Here is a 19,827-nt window from a genome sequence, read left to right as displayed (position 1 = left end):
GATTCACCCCACGTTCCACGTTTCTCAGGTCAAGCCCTTCGTGGAGCCCCGACTTGGGCCCACCTCCGGGCCCCCTCCACCCACACGGGTCATTGATGGTGGTCCAGTGTTCTCGGTCCAGCGCATTCTCAGGTCCAGGCGAAAAGGACGTGGAATGCAATACCTGGTTGACTGGGAGGGCTATGGACTTGGATTCCTGTGAGGTTCATCATTGATAAGGACTTAATTCGTGAGTTTCATCGTCTCCATCCTGATCAGCCTCGTGGTCCATCAGGAGCCGGACCTTAGAGAGGGGGGTACTGTTATGATTCTGGCACGTCTGCTCTACCCTGTCTCCCTGGCTGCAATCAGCAGATTAGATGCACCTGGTGGCTGCTGCAGTGTAGTGCAATCTGTGGAAAGCCAAGCACCTGTGTCTTCCCTGATATATACTGACTCTGACAAGCAGACGGTGCCAGATTTTTGAAAACCATCGTGTGAGTAGATATCCAGCGTTCCTTCCTGTCTGATCATTGTTCTTGACCTTGCCTTACCTTTTGGATTTTTGCCTCTCTGCCTGCTCCCTGTCGAACTATTTGCATTTTGGTTGTCGACCTTGTTTCCTGCATCTGGTTTATGCCTCTGCCTGCCCCTTGCCTGACGCCTCTTGTTCCGATCGTTGACCCTGTTTCTGTCCTCGGATTATTCAGCCTGGAGTCACTTATTACCTGTGCTGTGGAGATCACCGCCTGCCGCCCACCGAGGTTTCCCCTCTGGGTTTCAAGTTCCACTCAAGACAAAAGCAGGTTAGTGACTTTTCTGATCCCTGCAAAATCTGGAGAGACTACAAGTCACTAATCCCTCTTTCTGCCTCAGTGATTCCTGGAAGCTGTGAGGAGTGTTACCTGTGTGACGTTTTCCTGTGGCTGAATAAACCTTTTAAACTTTCAGTACTGTGTCTGGCTGAATCTTGGGTCCACCTTTTTCTGAGTCATAGCACCTACAACCTCTTTTCCTCGATTTCTTCTTGGATTTTCCTGAGGCGTATTTTCTAAGTAATAAAAAGTATTCCGGCGAGGAAAGAGTGCACACTAATGGTGGTGGGAAGAGTTTCCCATAACTTTTCCAATCATCATAATGTTGTTCCATAGACTCTTTGATTTGGAGCAGAGATGAGCGGTCATAAATCATAGCAACAAAAATTAGATTGTTAGGCTGATATGATAGCATCTCAAAAAAATGAGTTTCAATCGTTTTGATAGCAGAAAGGCAGCGGCCAGGCCGAGCACAGGCACCATCTTGCTCTCAGGACCTCCTTCAATTTGCTTATCTCTGTGGAGTTGGAGTTGAAGATGCCATCAAACACCTGCTTCAACAAACCCACTGTCATCTGGACAAAGCCAGCAGCACTGTGAGGATCATGTTCTTTGATTTCTTCAGAACATTTAACTCAATTCAACCTGATTTGCTTTGTCAGAAACTCCAGAAGACTCAGGTGGAGGCCTCAACAATCTTCTGGATCAAAGACTACCTGACAAACAGACCACAGTTTGTGAGACTGAAGGGTTGTGAGTCTAACCAGGTAGTCAGCAGCACAGGAGCACCACAGGGGACTGTACTCTCACCATTCCTTTTCACTCTGTACACCTCAGACCTCCAGGTCCAGACAGACTCCTGTCATCTGCAGAAATACTCAGAGAATTCTGCAGTCGTTGGTGGATCAGAGATGGACAAGAAGCTGAGTACAGGAAGGTGGTGGACCGCTTTGTGACATGGTGTGGAAACAATCATCTCATCTTGAACGTGAATAAAACTAAGGAGATGATTGTAGATTTTAGGAGAATCATGAATAGGTCAGACACTATTTCCATCATGGGAGAAGAAGTGGAGGTGGTGGAGGAGTATAAATACCTCGGTGTTCTTGACTTAAAAAAGCTCAACAAGCTGATAAAGAAGGCTGGCTCTGTTCTGGGGACTCCTCTGGAACCTCTGGAGAACATTGTGGAAAGAAGGAGTCTTCATAAAATGAAGAACATTATGGAGAACCCTGAGCATCCTCTTCATCAGACTGTCCTACAACAACAGAGTGTCTTCAGTCAGAGGCTTCTTCAGATCTGCTGTAAGACGGAGCGCTACAGGAGATCCTTCCTGCCCACAGCCATCAGCATCTACAACAGCTCTTTGAGGAAACCTTCATAATATGAGCTACAACAACATTTAATTTCCCTTTGGGATTAATAAAGTATTTTTGAATTGAATTGAATTTTAATAAGAAGAAAATTAGGTGAAAATGGGAAAAGGAAGATGGTTTTATAGAATTCAAAATTAGAAGTGCTGAAAGAAACAGAATACAGGAAAGGATAACTAGACTACAGCTGGGACACTTGGTCTTAATTCAACATTACACATAATAGGGACACATGAGACAGATGGAAATAATAGAAGAAGTCTAACTGTAGCAAATTACAGAAAGAAAGAACATAACATAACATAATTAACATAATTAACATAATTAATAATCAGTCTTGAACAGGAAAAATGTTACACGACAAAGGGTCCTTATGGTGTGAGCTAGAAGGTTATTTTTTGTTATTTGATGATAACTAGGTTAGTAAAAAGAATAGTAGTCTTTTTGGGCTTGCTAGTCCTGATTCACACTCCTTACCGGTAGATGGCGGTAATGCACCAAATTGTTTGCCAACTACCAATAAAACCCAAGAAGAAGAAGACGACCATGGCTGCTGCTGACAGCGGACTGACGCATCTTCAGAGCGCCATGAAGATGGCTAAAGAAGCGATCCAGCTGGAGGGAGGAAACCGACACAAGGTACACAGCTGCTCACAAGGACAGTGATGATAAAAGCTCCGTCTAAAGCCGACAGGAAGTGACGATGTGGGGGAATGTAAACAAACAAAGGGGGCGGATACTGTCATTACCAGTAACTCAAATAAACACACTTACCGGGAGTCTGTTAAAAACCCGACATAAACCAGAATAAACGTGTGTGTGAGAAAGAGAGGGGAGAAAAGGAGATTTAGGTGACGTTGAACGTAGCGTGGTGGTTGGTACCAGGGTGAATAGTCAACGACTAACCGCGGTGAAGTTAGTTTGAAGATGGATATTCAAGCTCCGCGGATTCAGCGGCGTCAGCCTCCTGTTTCGGCCGACAAAAGCAGGTTGATTCCGGGTAACTGCTCTCTGCTGTGTCGCCCCTCCAACACACGGTGGTTCGTTTAGGGACCGTCGATAAATGTCCGAACCAAACACTCTGGAGAAACAAAAATTAATAACTTTCATGTCTTGTAACCCAGTGACACAAAATTCCTGTCAAATCATCATATTAGACGAGAAAGATGTGGCACTCTAATTTATTTTGAATTGAAATGCATTTTCTATTTTTTATGAATTTTTTATATTACAATTTTTCTTCAATAGCTTCCAGGTCATGTGACCAATTCACACAAAATCTGTCTGAAATTGTTCTAGTCTGGATAGATGAGGCACACCCATTTTGTTCCATTTTAAGCATTTTTATATTTTTACACATCCCACCTTCCTTTGACCCACAGCTTTCCTGTCACATCTCAAATTTTTTATCTTCCACCTCAGTCCTAGAACCTTCTGCTTCTACATGTTTGCCTTCAACCATATCAGAAGATGCTGATGATACCTTTGCTTCCCCCTTCCACCTGTGTGTCTCAAGAAGTCAAGTGAAGATGCAACTGGAGAGACTGAATCGGAATAAGGCTGCAGGTCCAGATCATGTCAGTCCTAGAGTCCTGAAGGTCTGTGCAGAGCAGCTCTGTGGGATTCTGCAGCACCTCTTCAATCTTAGCCTGGACCAGAAGAAGGTTCCGGTTGTGTGGAAGACCTCCTGTCTTGTTCTGGTACCAAAGAAAACTCACCCATCAGTCCTCAATGACTATAGACCTGTTGTCCTGACATCTCACATCATGAAGGTCCTAGAGAGACTCCTGTTGGTCCACCTGAGTAAGCAAACAATAAACTATCAGGACCTCCTTCAGTTTGCTTATCGCTGTGGAGTTGGAGTTGAAGATGCCATCAAACACCTGCTTCAACAAACCCACTGTCATCTGGACAAAGCCAGCAGCACTGTGAGGATCATGTTCTTTGATTTCTCCAGAACATTTAATACAATTCAGCCTGATTTGCTTTGTCAGAAACTCCAGAAGACTCAGGTGGAGGCCTCAACAATCTCCTGGATCAAAGACTACCTGACAAACAGACCACAGTTTGTGGGACTGAAGGGTTGTGAGTCTAACCAGGTAGTCAGCAGCACAGGAGCACCACAGGGGACGGTACTCTCACCATTCCTTTTCACTCTGTACACCTCAACAAACTGATAAAGAAGGCTGGTTCTGTTCTGGAGATTCCTCTGGAACCTCTAGAGATCATTGTGGAAAGAAGGATTCTTCATAAAATGAAGAACATTATGGAGAACCCTGAGCATCCTCTTCATGAGACTGTCCTACAACAACAGAGTGTCTTCAGTCAGAGGCTTCTTCAGATCTGTTGTAAGACGGAGCGCTACAGGAGATCCTTCCTGCTCACAGCCATCAGCATCTATTAACAGATATTAACAGATCCAGTGTGACGACTGTTTGTGATGGCTCCAGGCCCAGTGCCTGGAGCCATCACAAACAGCACAGAAAATGACAAAGATGGCAAAGAAAGGATGGAAATGCAAGTAAGGTGCAAAGTGTGAAGTGTGTCCAATAATGTTAGAAATAAATAATGTTGGAAAAAAATATATAAAATGCAATTAAATCGGATAAAAAGAAATGTCTCATTTATTCAGTCTAATAAAATTATTTAACAGTAGTTCTGTACCACTGGGTCACGTGACCTAAAAACTATTGGAAAAGAAAACATGATTTGTAATGAAAGAAATGTATAACAAATATAAAAATGCTTAAAATTGAATAAAAAAGAGTGCCTCATTGATGTAATCTAGTAGTATGATTTACCATTAGCTTTGCTTCAGTTGGTCACAAGACAAGGAATTTATTTATTTTTATTTCCCAAGAGTCTTTGGTTCGGAAACTTATTGACCAAGTGACTAAGACTAAGTGAACCACCGCGCGTCAGAGAGCAGCTAGCCGAAATCTGACTGCCTGAATCGGATCAACCGTGAGCTAGATGCCGCTAACTCCGCGGAGCTTGAATATCCAACATCCAGCTTCAAACTAACTTCACCGCGGTCAACGACCATGAATTACTACTTAACTAGTAGGCATTAAACTCCCAACATCTCAATTAGTTTACTAGTGATTCCTAAATGTGAGCATTAGTCAGCAAATGACGTTTAAACATTGAAATAGTCAGCAAGCTGACACTAAAATGGGAACAAGTTAGTTAGTCAAAGCATTTTTAGTGCATCTTAAACATATCAACTAGTTAACTAGTTTGCTTAAAAGGCATCCCGGTACGGCTCAAAAATGAGCACTGGGTGACTAGTTGCACTATATTTAGCCCACCTGAGAACTAGTTGAGCCTGAAATTATCAATAGGTTGATAGTTGAACCCAGTTCAGCTACACTAATGAAGTAATGCATCTGAAAAATGTCAACTAGTTAACTAGTGTGCCTTAAATGCACTCTAGTTAACTCGTTGAGCTCAAAGTGTTTACCAGTCGTCTAGTAAGGCTTTTACTCCTCTTACTAGTTAACAAGCGAGTCCAAAAATGTGCTCTAGTTAGGCTGAGTTCTGCTGTGAGTCCAGAAGATTTACCTAAAGTAGTTTTTTTTTTTTAGCTAAACCATGAGTTTAACTTCTCAGAAAAAGAGACCATTTGATATGGTTAGATCTTTATTTATTTAGTCTTTTCCGTCTCTGCTCTGTTCTCTCAAACCCCCAGTCGGTCGTGGCAGATAGCCGCTCACACTGAGCCTGGTTCTGGTTCTGCTGGAGGTTTCTTCCTGTTAAAAGGGAGTTTTTCCTCTCCACTGTCGCTACATGCATGCTCAGTATGAGGGATTGCTGCAAAGTCAACCCCAGTGACTGTCCACTGTCTCTACATGCTCATCCAGGAGGAGTGAATGCTGCAAGTCACTGACTGGATGCAATCTGCTGGGTTTCCTTAGATAGAAAAACTTTTTATCCAATTTGAATAAATAACTGAATCTGATTGAACTGTTTGATAACTAGGATCAATTGGAATGAAGGTACTTTACTTGACCTGTATGATTGGATTTATTGTATATGCATCGGATAAAAATCTGTTTCTGACTGACTGTAGACTCTGTTGTCTCCTGGCAGGAAGCCTACTTTGAATACCTGCGAACTATCAACTACATATCACATGTTCTTTTGCAACAAGGTGAGCCTCAAATAAAATCTGTTTTTGACTGCATGTCAAATAAATGATTTTAGATATTGATTTAGTGGAACTTATGTAGGATATGACCTTTACGTTTTCCTGTCCAGTGGGCATAACAGCCAGGTTAGAATGTAATGTAATTTCAGCACTTGGGCCTTTTCTGTGAAGCTTTGCAGCAGTCTTGAGTGATTCTGGACATCTAATCTGCTCAAACAGATTTAATGACATTCTAATGTACTAAAATGGACCTGTAGTAATACTGTCCAAGATTATTGAGCCAACTTGTGTTTCCTAAATAAGGGTTAGGGTTAGAGACAAAATAAAAATAAAATGTTGTCTCTGTGTCTGGCTTCAGAGAAGAAGGAGATGGTGGAAGTGGAGCGGATGTTGAGGCTAGCTGAGCAGTGTCTGGAGCGAGCCAAGTCCTTTTTAGGAAAGCACTCTGACCCTGCTGACCTCCCCACCTCCCCCTATTCTTCTTCCTTAGTGGACCAATCAGAGCCTGTTCAGACTGAGGTCTGCCTTGCAGCTGTACACACTGGTGAGTTAATTCCCCTCCAGTCAGAGGCATCTCTGTTATAAACACAGCAATCAGTCACTTCAACCTGGTTACAGAAGATACAAATGAAATCCACCTGTTGTTTGTTTGTCATGCGAGTTTCCCTTCAAAGACATTTATCTTTTGCTGTCTCTGCATGACACATCTTCTCCCAACAGCCTCTGCTGCCGATAGTCATATTGATGTGCCGCACAGAGCAGACAGCCCAACCAAGTCTGGTCACCGCAGAGTTTTGTCAGATGGTGGCGGAGAACTCTCCCCTTTTCCTCCTCCTGATGTTTTCCAGAGATTACAAACTGTGGCCTCCCCAGACTTGTGCAAAAAGTAAGGACTGCTTTCTGAGAGTGCTGATATGATTCTCTGAAATGACAAACATGTTAAAATGACTTCACCAGTGCAGAGTTTTATCTCTGCAGACTTTTAGGACAAAGACTGAAAACCATGAAACAACGTGATTTCCCAACTCAAGTTTATAAAAAGAAGCACAAGGTTGTTAAATGAACCCCCCAAAACTACAGGGCGGCGTTGGCAGAGTTAGGAATAGCAACAAGTTGGGGCAAGGGCTCAAGTGGAGTCCTGACACACTCACTCTTTCAGCAAATTTAAACTATTAACTGGCTGATCTGCCTTTTCATCAGCAAGCACAGAGAAGCAGTTTGAAAGATTCAGGAGAGGAGAGGAAGTGGGTCGACAACCATGGACCACCACTTCTGTCCAAGATGCACAGGGCTTTGGAGGGGAGCTGACAATGGATGGCTTTATTGAGGGGGTCCCATAGAAATGTGTCTTGTAGTATAGGGTTCTGTGAGGATGACTGTTTCTACTGCCAGGTGAAAAAGAAGCTGGACAGCTCACATTTTACCACAGCCCACACCAACACAGATTGAATGGGGATATAAGTGATGCCCCATCACTCTTGTAGACCATTCATGGTTATTTAATGTGTACATTTTTCTTCTCATGTTGTATTTTATATCAAGAACATGTTCAGATCTGGTCTCATCTGAGCACGGTGTCTTCTTCCACATGTTTGCTGCAAACACAACATGTGTCTTTCTTCTCACCACTCTTTCATAAAAGTCAGATTTATGCAGTGCATGACTAACAGCTGTCCTGTGGACAGATTCTCCCTGGCTGAGCCGTGGATCTCTGGAGCTCCTTCAGAGTTACCATGGACCTCGTTTCTGCTTTTCTGATAAATGCTCTCCTTGTCCAGCCTGTCAGTTTAGGTGGACCTACATGTCTTGGTGGGTCTGCAGTTGGTCCATCCTTTCTCCATGTTCAGATGATGGATTGAGCAGAGCTCTGGGAGATGTTCAAAGCTTGGGTACTCCAGAATGTTCTCCTTGACCTGTCTGCTGTAGTCCTTAGTCTTCATGATGCTGGTTGTTCTCTAATGTTCTCCAAAGAACCTATGAGGCCAGAACATCTGCAGTTAGACTCAGATTGAATTACACTAGATAGACTCTGATTATATCTTAGGAGACTTCTGAAGGCTGTTGTCTACACTGGAAATATTTAGGGGTATCAAAATAAAATGGGCTGAATATGCATGCATGCCACACCTTTCAGTGTTATTTTAAAAAACAATATGAAATATTATGTCTTATTTTTCTCCTTCACTTCACATTTACATAAAATGACAAATTCTCAAATAAAGTAGATGGAGGTTTCTAGGTGAAGAGTGTGAAAAGGTTGTAAGTGGGTAAATACTTTTGCAAGGTGCTGCCTATCTGCTGGGTAAGCTTTTAAATGTGGCTCCCCGGTCTAACTATTTGGACTGGACTCATTTAAAATGCACCGATTAAGATCCAAACTGTTTTCCTTCTATAATAGAGCTTTAGAAGGCCAGTAGAAGGTCCAACAAATACCTCTATTTGCTAAAATGTTCAGAGATTCGTCAATAAAAAACACGACTGAACAGATCGTTAGCTAAAATACACCACAATGGGGTTCAGGTATTAGAGGGGAACGCCCTGGATCACCATCTATAAACCAAAATAGACCCTGAGCAGCAACCCTAAAGCAAGCAGCTTCCCTCTGAGTAATTTGCAGATGGTTTGCTGTTTATCCTGCCTGTGCTGCAGGGAGCTCACACCAGTTGAGGAGGCATCACGTTTGAACCAGAAGCTGAAAGCCACTTTTGAAGCCCGTGTGGCCAGGCTCACTCCTGGTCAAGCCTACCAGAAGACTTCTTTGGTAAGTTTGGTGTGTTTGTGTGAAGAAAATAGGGAAAAATAGTTTTTATGACTTAATAACTAAACAACATGTCTACCACAAGCCTCTGTAGGACTATTTAACCTAATAAAATACCACCAGATGTAGTCGTGCTGCATCTGACTGGTGGTATTGTGCGGCATCTCAAAAATTAGCGATGGGTAGTGCAGGCTGTTCAAATGTTCCTCAGACCCTAAATCTGACAATCTGGAGGAAACAAGAGCCCAAGTCCAGACACCCCTGGTCCCTGATTCCATAGAGGACCCTGGATAAAGAATAACATCAGCACTATGTTGCTTTGGAAACTAAAGTTGAGCAATAAAAGATGAAATTGAGGCAGTGGAGGTTTCTCTGGGCTCTGATCCTTTAACCCTGTAAATATGGGTTGTTGTCAGAAGATTCTGAATTTTAAATCATATTAGAAGACGGTTATATGATATCAATGGTATTTATGCCTAACCTCGTTAAAGGTCATTTGGACTTCAGGGGTGCCTGTGTGTATCTTTTAACAAGATGTGCACTGCATAGCTGCATTTTGCACAGATTACAAAGGTTTGCAAAGTGACTCCCAGGGGTACTAGACTGACCTGCCTGTAGCCTCTAGTTCTGAATGATTGAAAAATTGTTTAAATACAAAAAATGACCAGAATTACTGAACTGTTTCAAGCCTTAAGCCATATTAGCAGGAAATGTTGGAGCAACTAGCACCCGGACACTGCAGGTCTGTCTGTCCTCAGTCCTGTAATGTCTTTGTACCGCTGTGAACTTTACCATGGAAATGCTTTGAAATACATGAATGATTGTACATTCTCAAATCAAATAAAGGTTTATTTAGAATGTAATCCATCTTTGTTCTAGGACTTCTTCTGGCTTCTGACTCTAGTTGTAAATTTGGTGATTTTTGATGGCTGCATATCTTGAAGGGTTTTGGGAGTAAAGGGGCTGAATCCAGATGCACACCAACCTTTTCAGATCGTACTCGTACTCGTCGTCTTCCCCTTTATCCGGGACCAGGTCGCGGGGGCAGCAGATTCAGCAGAGACACCCAGACGTCCCTCTCCCCAGACACCTCCTCCAGGGGGGAGCCCAAGGCGTTCCCAGGCCAGCCGAGAGACATAGTCCCTCCAGCGTGTCGGGGGCCTCCTCCCGGTGGGACGTGCCTGGAACACCTACTGAGGAAGACATCCAGAGGTGACATTCCACGTCCCTAGAGCCAGCCTAAGCATCCAGGGATCGGGCCGCTGAGGTCTCCAGCTTTGTCTGCGCCCCAATCCTCTTTGCACCGGTCCCTCACCAGTCTCCGCAGGTGGTGGGCCCATTGGGGGATGGCCTCGCGTCTCTCGTTCGGGCTTGGCCCGGTTGGGTCCTGCAAGGAGCAACCCAGCCACCAGGCACTCTCAGACGAGTCCCGACCCCAGGCCTGGCTCCATGGGTGGGACCCCAGCTCCGCCGTACCGGGCGACGTCACGTGTCTCGATTTAGTAGTCGTCATGAAGGTGTCTTTTCAGGTCTTTATTTATAAAATTTTGTTGAAAACCATGGATCATTTTCTTCCACTTTACAGTGATGGACCACTTTGTTTTGGTCTCAAACAAAAAGTCTTAATAAAACATATTGAAGTCTGTGGTTGAAACAGGACAAAATGTGAAAAGGTTAAAAGGGCAGGAAGATTTTATTAATGAATTGACATTTCTGATGAATGAGTGTGTGCATAGTTGTTTGTGTGTTGCCCTGCGATGGACTGGCGACCTGTCCAGGGTGTACCCTGCCTCTCGCCCATAGACTGCTGGAGATAGACACCAGCTCCCCCGTGACCCACTATGGAATAAGCGGTAGAAAATGACTGACATTTCTGATCCCATTTGGGTCATTCCAGCTTTCTGGTTTCCACCCAGGATTTTGTCAGTTTTGTGAAATAGCTACTAGACAAGCAGGACTATAATGGCTGAAACATCACAGAGGACTCACTAATCTGATTCTTAAAATCATCTGATCTTTCCTTAAAGACCTTAACTGTTTGCAGTCCATCCGTCCGTTCGTCCACCAGTCCATCCTGAGGTCACAGGTCCAAGCACTACTCTCCTGCTCATTCTGGGGGAAGTCAGGGTGTTGCCAAGGCAGAAGGGATCTATAGTACCTCAACCAGGTTCTGGGTCTGTCCTGGGGTCCAAAGAGAGGCATCAAGAAGGCACCCTGATCACATACCAGAACTGCCTACAGTCAATTGACTACTTTCAGTGTGAAGAAGCAACAGCTCTACTCATGCTCCCCCTAGATGATAGAGCTAGTCTACCTATCTCTAAAGCTAGGTTCAGCCAACTTACAGAGGGAGCTCACTTCAGCTGCTTGGATCCAGGATCTTGTTTTTTCTGTCATGATCCGTATCTCAGGACAGGTAAATTGGGACCTTTGGATTTTGGCTCATCTTCTTCTTCACTACGACAGACTAGATCAACGCCCTCATTACTGCAGACCCCCCTGTTCCTTGATTCCTGTCCATGGACACCACAGATAGGGTGGGAGACAAAGAGCAGACCTGATGGAGTCCAGTTAGCACTTTGTTCTGAGAATGTGGATACAGCTCCTGCTTTGCTGAGAAAAGGACCAGATAGCCCTTTAAAAGCATCCCTGTATTTCCACAGCGGCACCACAAATGCCTCCAGGGACACAGGCCTTCGCCAGATCCATAAAAAACTCATATGGACTGGACAACCGGACCTCGATGACTCCCTCAGCTCTTCTGTATGGGATAAAGATCTAAGGAGGAAAGCAGCACTGCTCCTCCTGGATCTGAGGTCAGAGTCTCCTTTCTAACATCCCAGGATGTGTATTTATTTTCGGTTTTGGTATTACTCTCCACTAAACTGGAAATAAAATCATGAATATTTCTGTTAGGAAGTATCAGAAGTTGAACTAGTTTCTGAGGTAAAGAAGCAGCCTTTTCCAGGATCTTCCCAGCAGATGACCTGCTCACAGGGTTCATTTAACAGCAGGTTGTTTTCAGGTTATCAGAACCAGTTCTTGGATCCTGCTGTGTATGAGCAGACAGTCCTCCATTTAAACAGTCGGTCCAACCCAGTCTTCTCGGAACTTTATGAAGTTTAAATCTGAAGGAGTGAGGTCCAGGCGGTCTCTGAACCATCAGCAGCGGGTTTTATTTTGAAACTCTGGTTGTTCCGGTGCCGCGTCAGCGTTGGAAATGATGAAACTTTAATGTTTTTATCTTGGACTCTGGGTTTACTTAACTCTAGATAAAGTCCAAACGACCTGGCAGAGTTTCTCTTCTCCTCCTTCGTCTCATGACTGAAAAACGTCCTCAAGGTGAGAGGAAAAAAACGGTGAGGCGAACTTTAGTCGAACCGCGGCTCCACGCACTTTCTTCCCCTCAGTCTTTAGATGATTGCTTTAATTTTCCACGTTTTCTTGGAGACTCTGAAGTGAAGTAATGTTTTCCATTTAGATAAGGAAAATGTTTCGGCCCGAAGAGGAGCTCCGGCCGTACTGGAAGAAACTGAAGGCGTTTGTGAAGGTAAAGAGATGTTAGCTGACTTGTTAGCTGCTTAAGTCCAAACGGACTGGATCACTAAAAACCAGCAACGGTTGACTTCTTTCTGCTCGATACTTTAACTAGGCGACTTTGTTTGTGGTTCCCACCAGATCTGTCGGAGATCTGGAGCTTTTTCATCCCACAGGATCCCATAAATCAGGGATCCGTTTCTTTTGTCAGATAAATAGTTTTCAGTCACATTTGACGTTAAACAACGGCTATAAAGGTTTTGTGCTAATTTGATTCATTATGAGGAAAAAAACTCATTAACAGTGAAGGAAACAAATTCACATTCTATTAAAGTGAAAGACAAACGTTTTCAGCCTGTTTCAGTCGTTTTCATATCTAATTAATGTAAACCCCCTGAAATAAATAAAGGATGTAGTTTAAGCGCTAATAAATCATCCAGGTTTCTCTTGGTGGACTTTGCTCAGCTGATCAGATACAACATAATTAGGCCCGAGCAGCAAAGCAGCTGCGAAGGCCTATTGTAATTCGAAAGTTTATTATTATTATTATTATTATTATTATTATTCAGGCAAGAAATGAATCGCCTTTTTCGCGGCTTTAACATATTCATAAAGTCTGCAAATTTGGCGGGGCTATCAGTCGTGGTGAAAATTTACGTATTTTAAGGGTTTCACGAAAGTCGCAATAGAAATGGCTCAACAGCGCCCCCCTGAAATTTTCAAAAAAGCCTCCGCATTGACCTTAGTTTATCGTACAGTTATGAAATTTGGAACACTTGTAGAACTCCCCAAGAACTACCTAAAACTCTCTTGCACCCACGTCCTACAAGAAACAGGAAGTCGGCCATCTTGGATTGAAGTTTGGATTTTCAACCCATTTTTGCTGTTTATAGCCTCCGTATTTGATCGAACTCCTCCTAGAGATTTTGATTGATCACGTTGAAATTTGGTCAGTTTGCACAGAAGGGATGGGGGATCTAAAGTTATCAAAATCAACACGAAACTGTCCCTAGCGACAGATAACAAGATGGTCTAAGTTGGTTTGGAACACAGAGACTTTAGGCGGGAGGGTGTGGCCATGGCGGCATGGCGATGACAGACGTCACGCCATGGCCTTACGTTTGCCTGTCATTTCCACATTTCTAAGCCGATCGCCACCAAACTCAATAGGATTGATACTGGTCCAGCCCCCTAAAGATTTCCAGTGAAATAATTGGTGGCCATGGCCTAATTGCTCAACAGCGCCCTCTAGGAACACTAAAACAACCAGCCCCAAGCCATGCTGTGTCCCAGGTGTATGAAATTCAGTACACTTATGTAACTTCTCAGGACCTACAAAAAAGTCTCTTGGACCCATTGTCCAAACCCCACAGGAAGTCGGCCATTTTGGATCAAAGCCGCCATTTTGTCTCATTTACACACGTCGAATCTGAGCGAACTCCTCCTACAGCTTTTGACTTACAGAAATCGAAATCAATCAGTATAGTCTTAAGGCACTGGGGATCAAAAGTTATCAAAAGCTTTTTGCTACATGAAAGTATGTGGGCGTGGCTATGCCTCAAAATCTGACTTCTCGCCATGAAACACAAAACTCTTATAGTTTCTACAAAGAAAGTCACAGAGACATGAAACCTTCTGGGATTGATCGGCCTCTGGCCCTGAACAATATTCACTGATCAGATGCTTACATCATCGAAGCCCCGCCCCCTCAGAACAGGAAGTGTCATGTTTCACTTAGTGTGGGCCATATTTGATCTCCTTCAACTAATCAACATGAAACTGTCTCCAATGACAGATAACACGATGGTCTAACTTCATCTCCAGTACTGACAGGTTTGGCTGGAGGGTGTGGCCGTGGCGGCGTGGCGAAATCTGATGTGACGCCATGGCGATACGTTTGCCTCTAAATTACACATGCAGGGTCCGATTTACTCCAAACTCAATATTGATCCTTGTCAGCCCCTAAACAGCTCTATAACATTACATATGAATTTGGCTCAACGGCGCCCCCTATGACACTTCAAGTGCTCTAGCTCCCTCATGCCCGATCGGATCCACTTCAAACTTACTGTACATCATCATGTATCAATGCTGGACATGTTGACACAGTCAATACATTACATCACTCTAGCCCCGCCCACTAATAAACACATGACTGTAGCTTCCATATGGAAGGTCCGATTCACTCCAAACTGAATATGCTTGATCTTTCTCACCCACTAAACAGCTCTATTGGATTACATTTAAATTTGGATCAACAGCGCCCCCTAGGACACTTCAAGGGCTATATCTCCCTCATACATCATCGGATCCACTTGAAATGTAGTATACATGATCATGACTTAATGATGGACATGATGACACAGTCAATTGATGATGTCGTTTTAGCCCCACCCACAAACAAACAAGCGAGTGCAGCTTCCATCTGGAAGGTCCGATTTAATCCAAATTTTGAATGCTTTTTGCCAGACCGAAACTCTGCCTGACCGAAGATCATATGACATGTTGCTCAAAGTGTTGAAATGACGTGGTGTCATCGTATGTGACGTGTAGGAGGCTATGCCAGGCTCCTGCGGTCGCTCAACAGCCCGAGTTGCGTTGAGGGGTGCGAGGGCCTTCAAAGCTGCTTGCAGGTTTCTAGTTCAATTTCAATGTTTATTTAACTATATTCCATTTTTTCCAAAAAGAATACATTTTCATTCCTATGACTGGTAGGGATTTAAATCAGGATCATTTTGTTATGTGTTCATTTTCTGTTTGATTCAACACTTTGACCTTTGACGTTCAGTCTTCATTTCCAAGGTTGTTGCGCTTTATTATTGGATTGAAACAAAGTTTGAACACATGAGTTTCTAACTGTTACAGTCCTTTAAAAACATTTGGTTCCCCGGATGCTTAGGCTTCAGACCTCAGAACTGGGGGACAAAAGTTTGCTGCATCGTTGAACGTTTTATTGCCAATATGGTGTTTGAGGGAAAAGGGTTCAGTTTTAATGAAAAGAAATAAAAAATACACTGTGCATTTTAGCTGTCATTCGGTATTATTTGAACCCCAACCTCAGAGAGTCTCTCTCCTAAATAAAGCCATATAAAGAATATTAAAGTGCTTTGAAGTAATTTAAGGGCTCAAATTTGATTTGTAAGGGTTAGGGTAAAGAAGTTGTCAAAAGGTCACAGTATTATTTTGTTGTTCTGCTGGTTTTTGAAGACAGACCTGATGCTTTAGAAATGAAGCAACTAATAACAGGTGTGGAAACCTGTTTTTAAAAGAGAAGAAACCTTCCATCTTCTGGGTAACTGTTCACGCTGTTTGACCAAACTTAGAGTAGACCAGCTGCCAGCCAATTCATTGATCTCCTGTTATATAAATATTACTCTTACAGATTGCACATATTGCATCAGGCTACATATAATATTTATTATGATCTCAGCCACATCACTGCTGAGGTGCTGAAGAAAGGTCTGCTATCTGCACACAGCAGACCTCTGACCTAAACTAACCTAATGCAGGTTTTGAGTGGGTTTGGAGTCCTTATGGTTGATGCCGTTTAGTTTAATTGTTCAGTATTTGGGTGCTTCTTGTTGTTCTCTCACTAATTGTCATTGTTTGCTCTGCTGTACTTCACTGTGGTCCTTGAATTGGTATTGTCTTTGTTTTTTCTTCTTTAAAATATTAAAAAAATCTCCTAATAGTGAATTTGAGTGGTTTAAATAAAAAGATGAAACAATGTGAAGCATTTTTTCTGAGAGTCATTGGTGGTGTGGTGTCAAACCTTTAGTGTGCGGACCAAGGTGCCATCTAGTCTTTGTTAAAGTTAAAAACTGAAGAACGTTTTGACCACCAGATCATCTCACTAGTAATGATGTCTCTTCTCATACTGTTGCTGTGTCCAATGTTTTATTCTCAGTTGTTCTGAAGGTCTACAATTTGGGACACATGACCGTAGGGCTGAAACAATTAATTTGATTAATTGTGATTAATCAATTATTGAACTAATCGTCGACTAATTTAAGAATCGAATCATCGCAGTAATAATCAATAATCAGAGCATCAAGCCAAAAATGGATAAACTATATTTCCTTTTTTACATTTAAGATGAAATACCTTGTTTGTCTGTAAATACAGCAGGAGAACAAGTATTTGACACGCTGCTGATTCTGCAGGTTTTCTCACCTCCAAAACTCATAGAAGTCTTTAATTTTTATCAGAGCTTCTCTTCAACTGTGAGACACAGAATCTAAAACAAACATCCAGAAAATCACATTGTGTGATTTCTAAGTAATTAATCAGCATTTTATTTCATGACGTCAATATTTGATACATCAGAAAAACAAAACTTAATATTTGATACAGAAACCTTGGTTTCCAATTCCAGAAATCAGATGTTTCCTGTAGTTCTTGACCAGGTTTGCACTCACTGCAGCAGGCATTTTGGACCAGTCCTCCATACAGATCTTCTCCAGATCCTTCAGGTTTCAGGGCTGTCGCTGAGCAATACGGACTTTCAGCTCCTCCAAAGGTTTTCGTTTGGGTTCAGGTCTTGAGACCGGCTAGGCCACTCCAGGACCTTGAGATGCTTCTTATGGAGCCACTCCTTAGCTGCCCTGGCTGTGTCCTTCAGGTCGTTGTCATGCTGGAAGACCCAGCCATGGCCCATCTTCAATGGCCTTACTGAGGGAAGGATGTTCTTGGCTAAGATCTCCTGATACATGGACCCATCCATCCTCCCCTCAGGACGGTGCAGTCCTCCTGTCCCCTTTGTCTCCAAAGAATGATGTTTCCACCTCCATGCTTCACGGTAGGGATGATGTTCTTGGGGTTGTCCTCATCCTTCTTCCTCCAAACACGGCGAGTGGAGTTTAGACCAAAAAGTTTGATTTTGGTTTCATCAGACCACATGACCTTCTCCCATTCCTCCTCTGGTCCTTTTCTCTTTCTCTCGGTGGAAGACAGACGCGTTTTCTCTCCCTTCCTCCCTGCTGATCCCTGCTTCTGCTTTTTGTCTGTATTTTTCTCAGAGCCTCGCTTTGAATATCCTCCAAACTTGTAAATTATGGATTTGATCAGCTGGTCTCTCAACGTAATGGATCAAATCTTTTCAATGGGAAGACAGGGTAAAGGAGACCCTCTTGTCCAGACGGGACGTTCTTCTCTGGAAACACAACGGATTCTTGGCCGCAGTTGAAGATTGTGTTCCTGACTACGATGTCAGTCGAGGACGTAGAAGATGTCTACATATTTGGACTTTTGATAACAGGATTCCTGCTTTTTAGAGTTGGTGGTTACCTGACTTATCGAGTGATTCGCAGAACGTGGGCGGCTGTTCAAAGCTTTCCAAAGCTGCCTGCGATGTTGGATGGAGTCTGTAGAGCGATCATTGATGCCCCACGAGGTGAGATCTTGCATGGAGCTCCAGACTGAGGGAGATTCAACGTCGTCTTGAACTTCTTCCATTTCTTATCATTGCTCCAACAGTTGTTGTCTTCTCACCAAGCTGCTCAGTTGTTTTCCTGTAGTCCATCCCAGCCTGGTGCTGGTCCACTATTTTATCCCTGATGTCCTCACACAGCTCTCTGGTCTTGGTCATGGTGGAGAGGTTGGAGATGGTTTGACTGATTGTGTGGACAGCTGTCTTTTATCCAGATAATGAGTTCAAACAGGTGGAGTTAATGCAGGTAATGAGTGGAGAACAGGAGGGCTTCTTAAAGAAGAACCAACAGGTCTAAGAGAACCGGGATTCTTACTGGTTGGTAGGGGATCAAATACTGATGTCATGAAATAAAATGCTGATTAATTACTTAGAAATCACACAATGTGATTTTCTGGATGTTTGTTTTAGATTCTGTGTCTCACAGTTGAAGAGAAGCTCTGATAAAAATTAAAAGACTTCTACGAGTTTTGGAGGTGAGAAAACCTGCAGAATCAGCAGCGTGTCAAATACTTGTTCTCCTGCTGTATGCTCTATCCAGAACTCAAGTATCCTAGCTTAATTTCACCTGATTCGAATTCCATTAAAAAATGTCCTATTAAGCACCTTTTGCCAGCCGATTATTAATCGAAAAAATTGTTGACAGATTAATCAATTAGCAAAATAATCGTTAGTTGCAATCGTTACATCTGCCTGTGGCTAAAGTCCCTACCTTTTTAAAATACTGGTTAATATAGTTGTTCCCAATGGTTTATTCCATGTTTGGTTGATTGGCAACATGGAAGCAATCCGGATCTCTGGATTTTTACTAGACTGACAAACTGACGGAGGCTGATTTTCTGTTCTGGATTTCATACTAGTTTTTATTCCATTTTTGTTTGAAGACCATTTCTTGAGATGTGCGTTTGGCAGTGTGGTATGTCCTGCATTTTAAATAACTTGTTTTGCCAGCTGTGTTTTTTGTCAAAGATTTAAACTTAATAAAAGTTGATAGAAATATGCCAGTCTTGTCTCCTGTCTGTTTTATTTTTTAATTTTTTAAAGAAACAATTGAATCCTCAGTGGAAGGAGGTGCAGAGCTTCTGTGGATAGACAGATTGTTGTCTCTTAACACAGAATCGTCTTTGGGAAATTCAAACAATTAAAGTTTGTTTGCAACTATTTGAAATCTTCAAAGCAAATCAATCTTGTTCTCTTTTAATTTTCCTGCTGCAGACACTTTCTCTGCAGCGACATATGATGGAGAACCTCATCATAGCCAAAGCCAGACAGGATGCTGTATCCTTTGGGAACTTCTTTTGGATGTTCATGAATTTGTTGTTCAACTGAGGGACAGCCAGATTAACTTCTGTGAAGGTTTTCTGTAAGGTTTTATTTTATGATATATTTCTACATCCACACAAATGCAAATAAAGTGTTAAAACTGGTAAACATTTATGGAAACTAAGGTAAAATCTGCAGGTTTTTTTTTTTTTGGGAATTTAGAACATTGAAATTCAGTCATTTCATAGTAAAGATTAAATTGAAGGTGTCTTTAATATGTGTGGACATTCTTCAGATGGATGGAAGTATGCTTGTAAACAAGTTGGGCTGAGAAATACACCTAGAAGAAACTTTGGCAGTCTTGTAGTTGGCCAGAAAACGTATCACCATTCAGAAAACCTTGAGCCCTCCAGCTGTACATGGAGTAGGTCCACGTTTGCCACCAAAGCATCTCTGTCCTGTTGATATGTGGACAAAAGCAGTGTATCCTGAGGTCTGTTCACTTTCCTGATGTTTTTCTGTTA

The 19,827-nt window shown here is 42.7% G+C and overlaps 1 protein-coding gene across 7 annotated transcripts in view; it reads left to right on the top strand.

Annotated features, from left to right (window-relative positions):
* Positions 1-2,703: 2,703 nt before the first annotated feature.
* Positions 2,704-19,827, top strand: part of vps9d1 (VPS9 domain containing 1) — an 87,103-nt gene continuing 69,979 nt past the window's right edge. For 4 of the 7 annotated variants that reach the window (XM_047386938.1, XM_047386945.1, XM_047386974.1 and 1 more), the window contains exons 1-7: positions 2,714-2,806; positions 6,260-6,320; positions 6,676-6,861; positions 7,038-7,203; positions 8,967-9,078; positions 12,557-12,625; positions 19,256-19,318. In XM_047386938.1, the coding sequence (XP_047242894.1) occupies positions 2,714-2,806; positions 6,260-6,320; positions 6,676-6,861; positions 7,038-7,203; positions 8,967-9,078; positions 12,557-12,625; positions 19,256-19,318 (750 nt within the window). Of the gene's footprint in view, positions 2,807-4,445; positions 4,689-6,259; positions 6,321-6,675; positions 6,862-7,037; positions 7,204-8,966; positions 9,079-12,556; positions 12,626-19,255; positions 19,319-19,827 lie in introns of those variants that run through there. The other 3 variants (XM_047386930.1, XM_047386954.1, XM_047386958.1) reach the window with 3 other exon arrangements.

The sequence above is a fragment of the Girardinichthys multiradiatus genome, chromosome 2 (assembly GCF_021462225.1).
Source record: "Girardinichthys multiradiatus isolate DD_20200921_A chromosome 2, DD_fGirMul_XY1, whole genome shotgun sequence".
NCBI lineage: Eukaryota > Metazoa > Chordata > Actinopteri > Cyprinodontiformes > Goodeidae > Girardinichthys > Girardinichthys multiradiatus.
The sequence above is the reverse complement of the archived record's forward strand: the minus strand, read 5'-3'. Positions and strand labels throughout refer to the sequence as shown.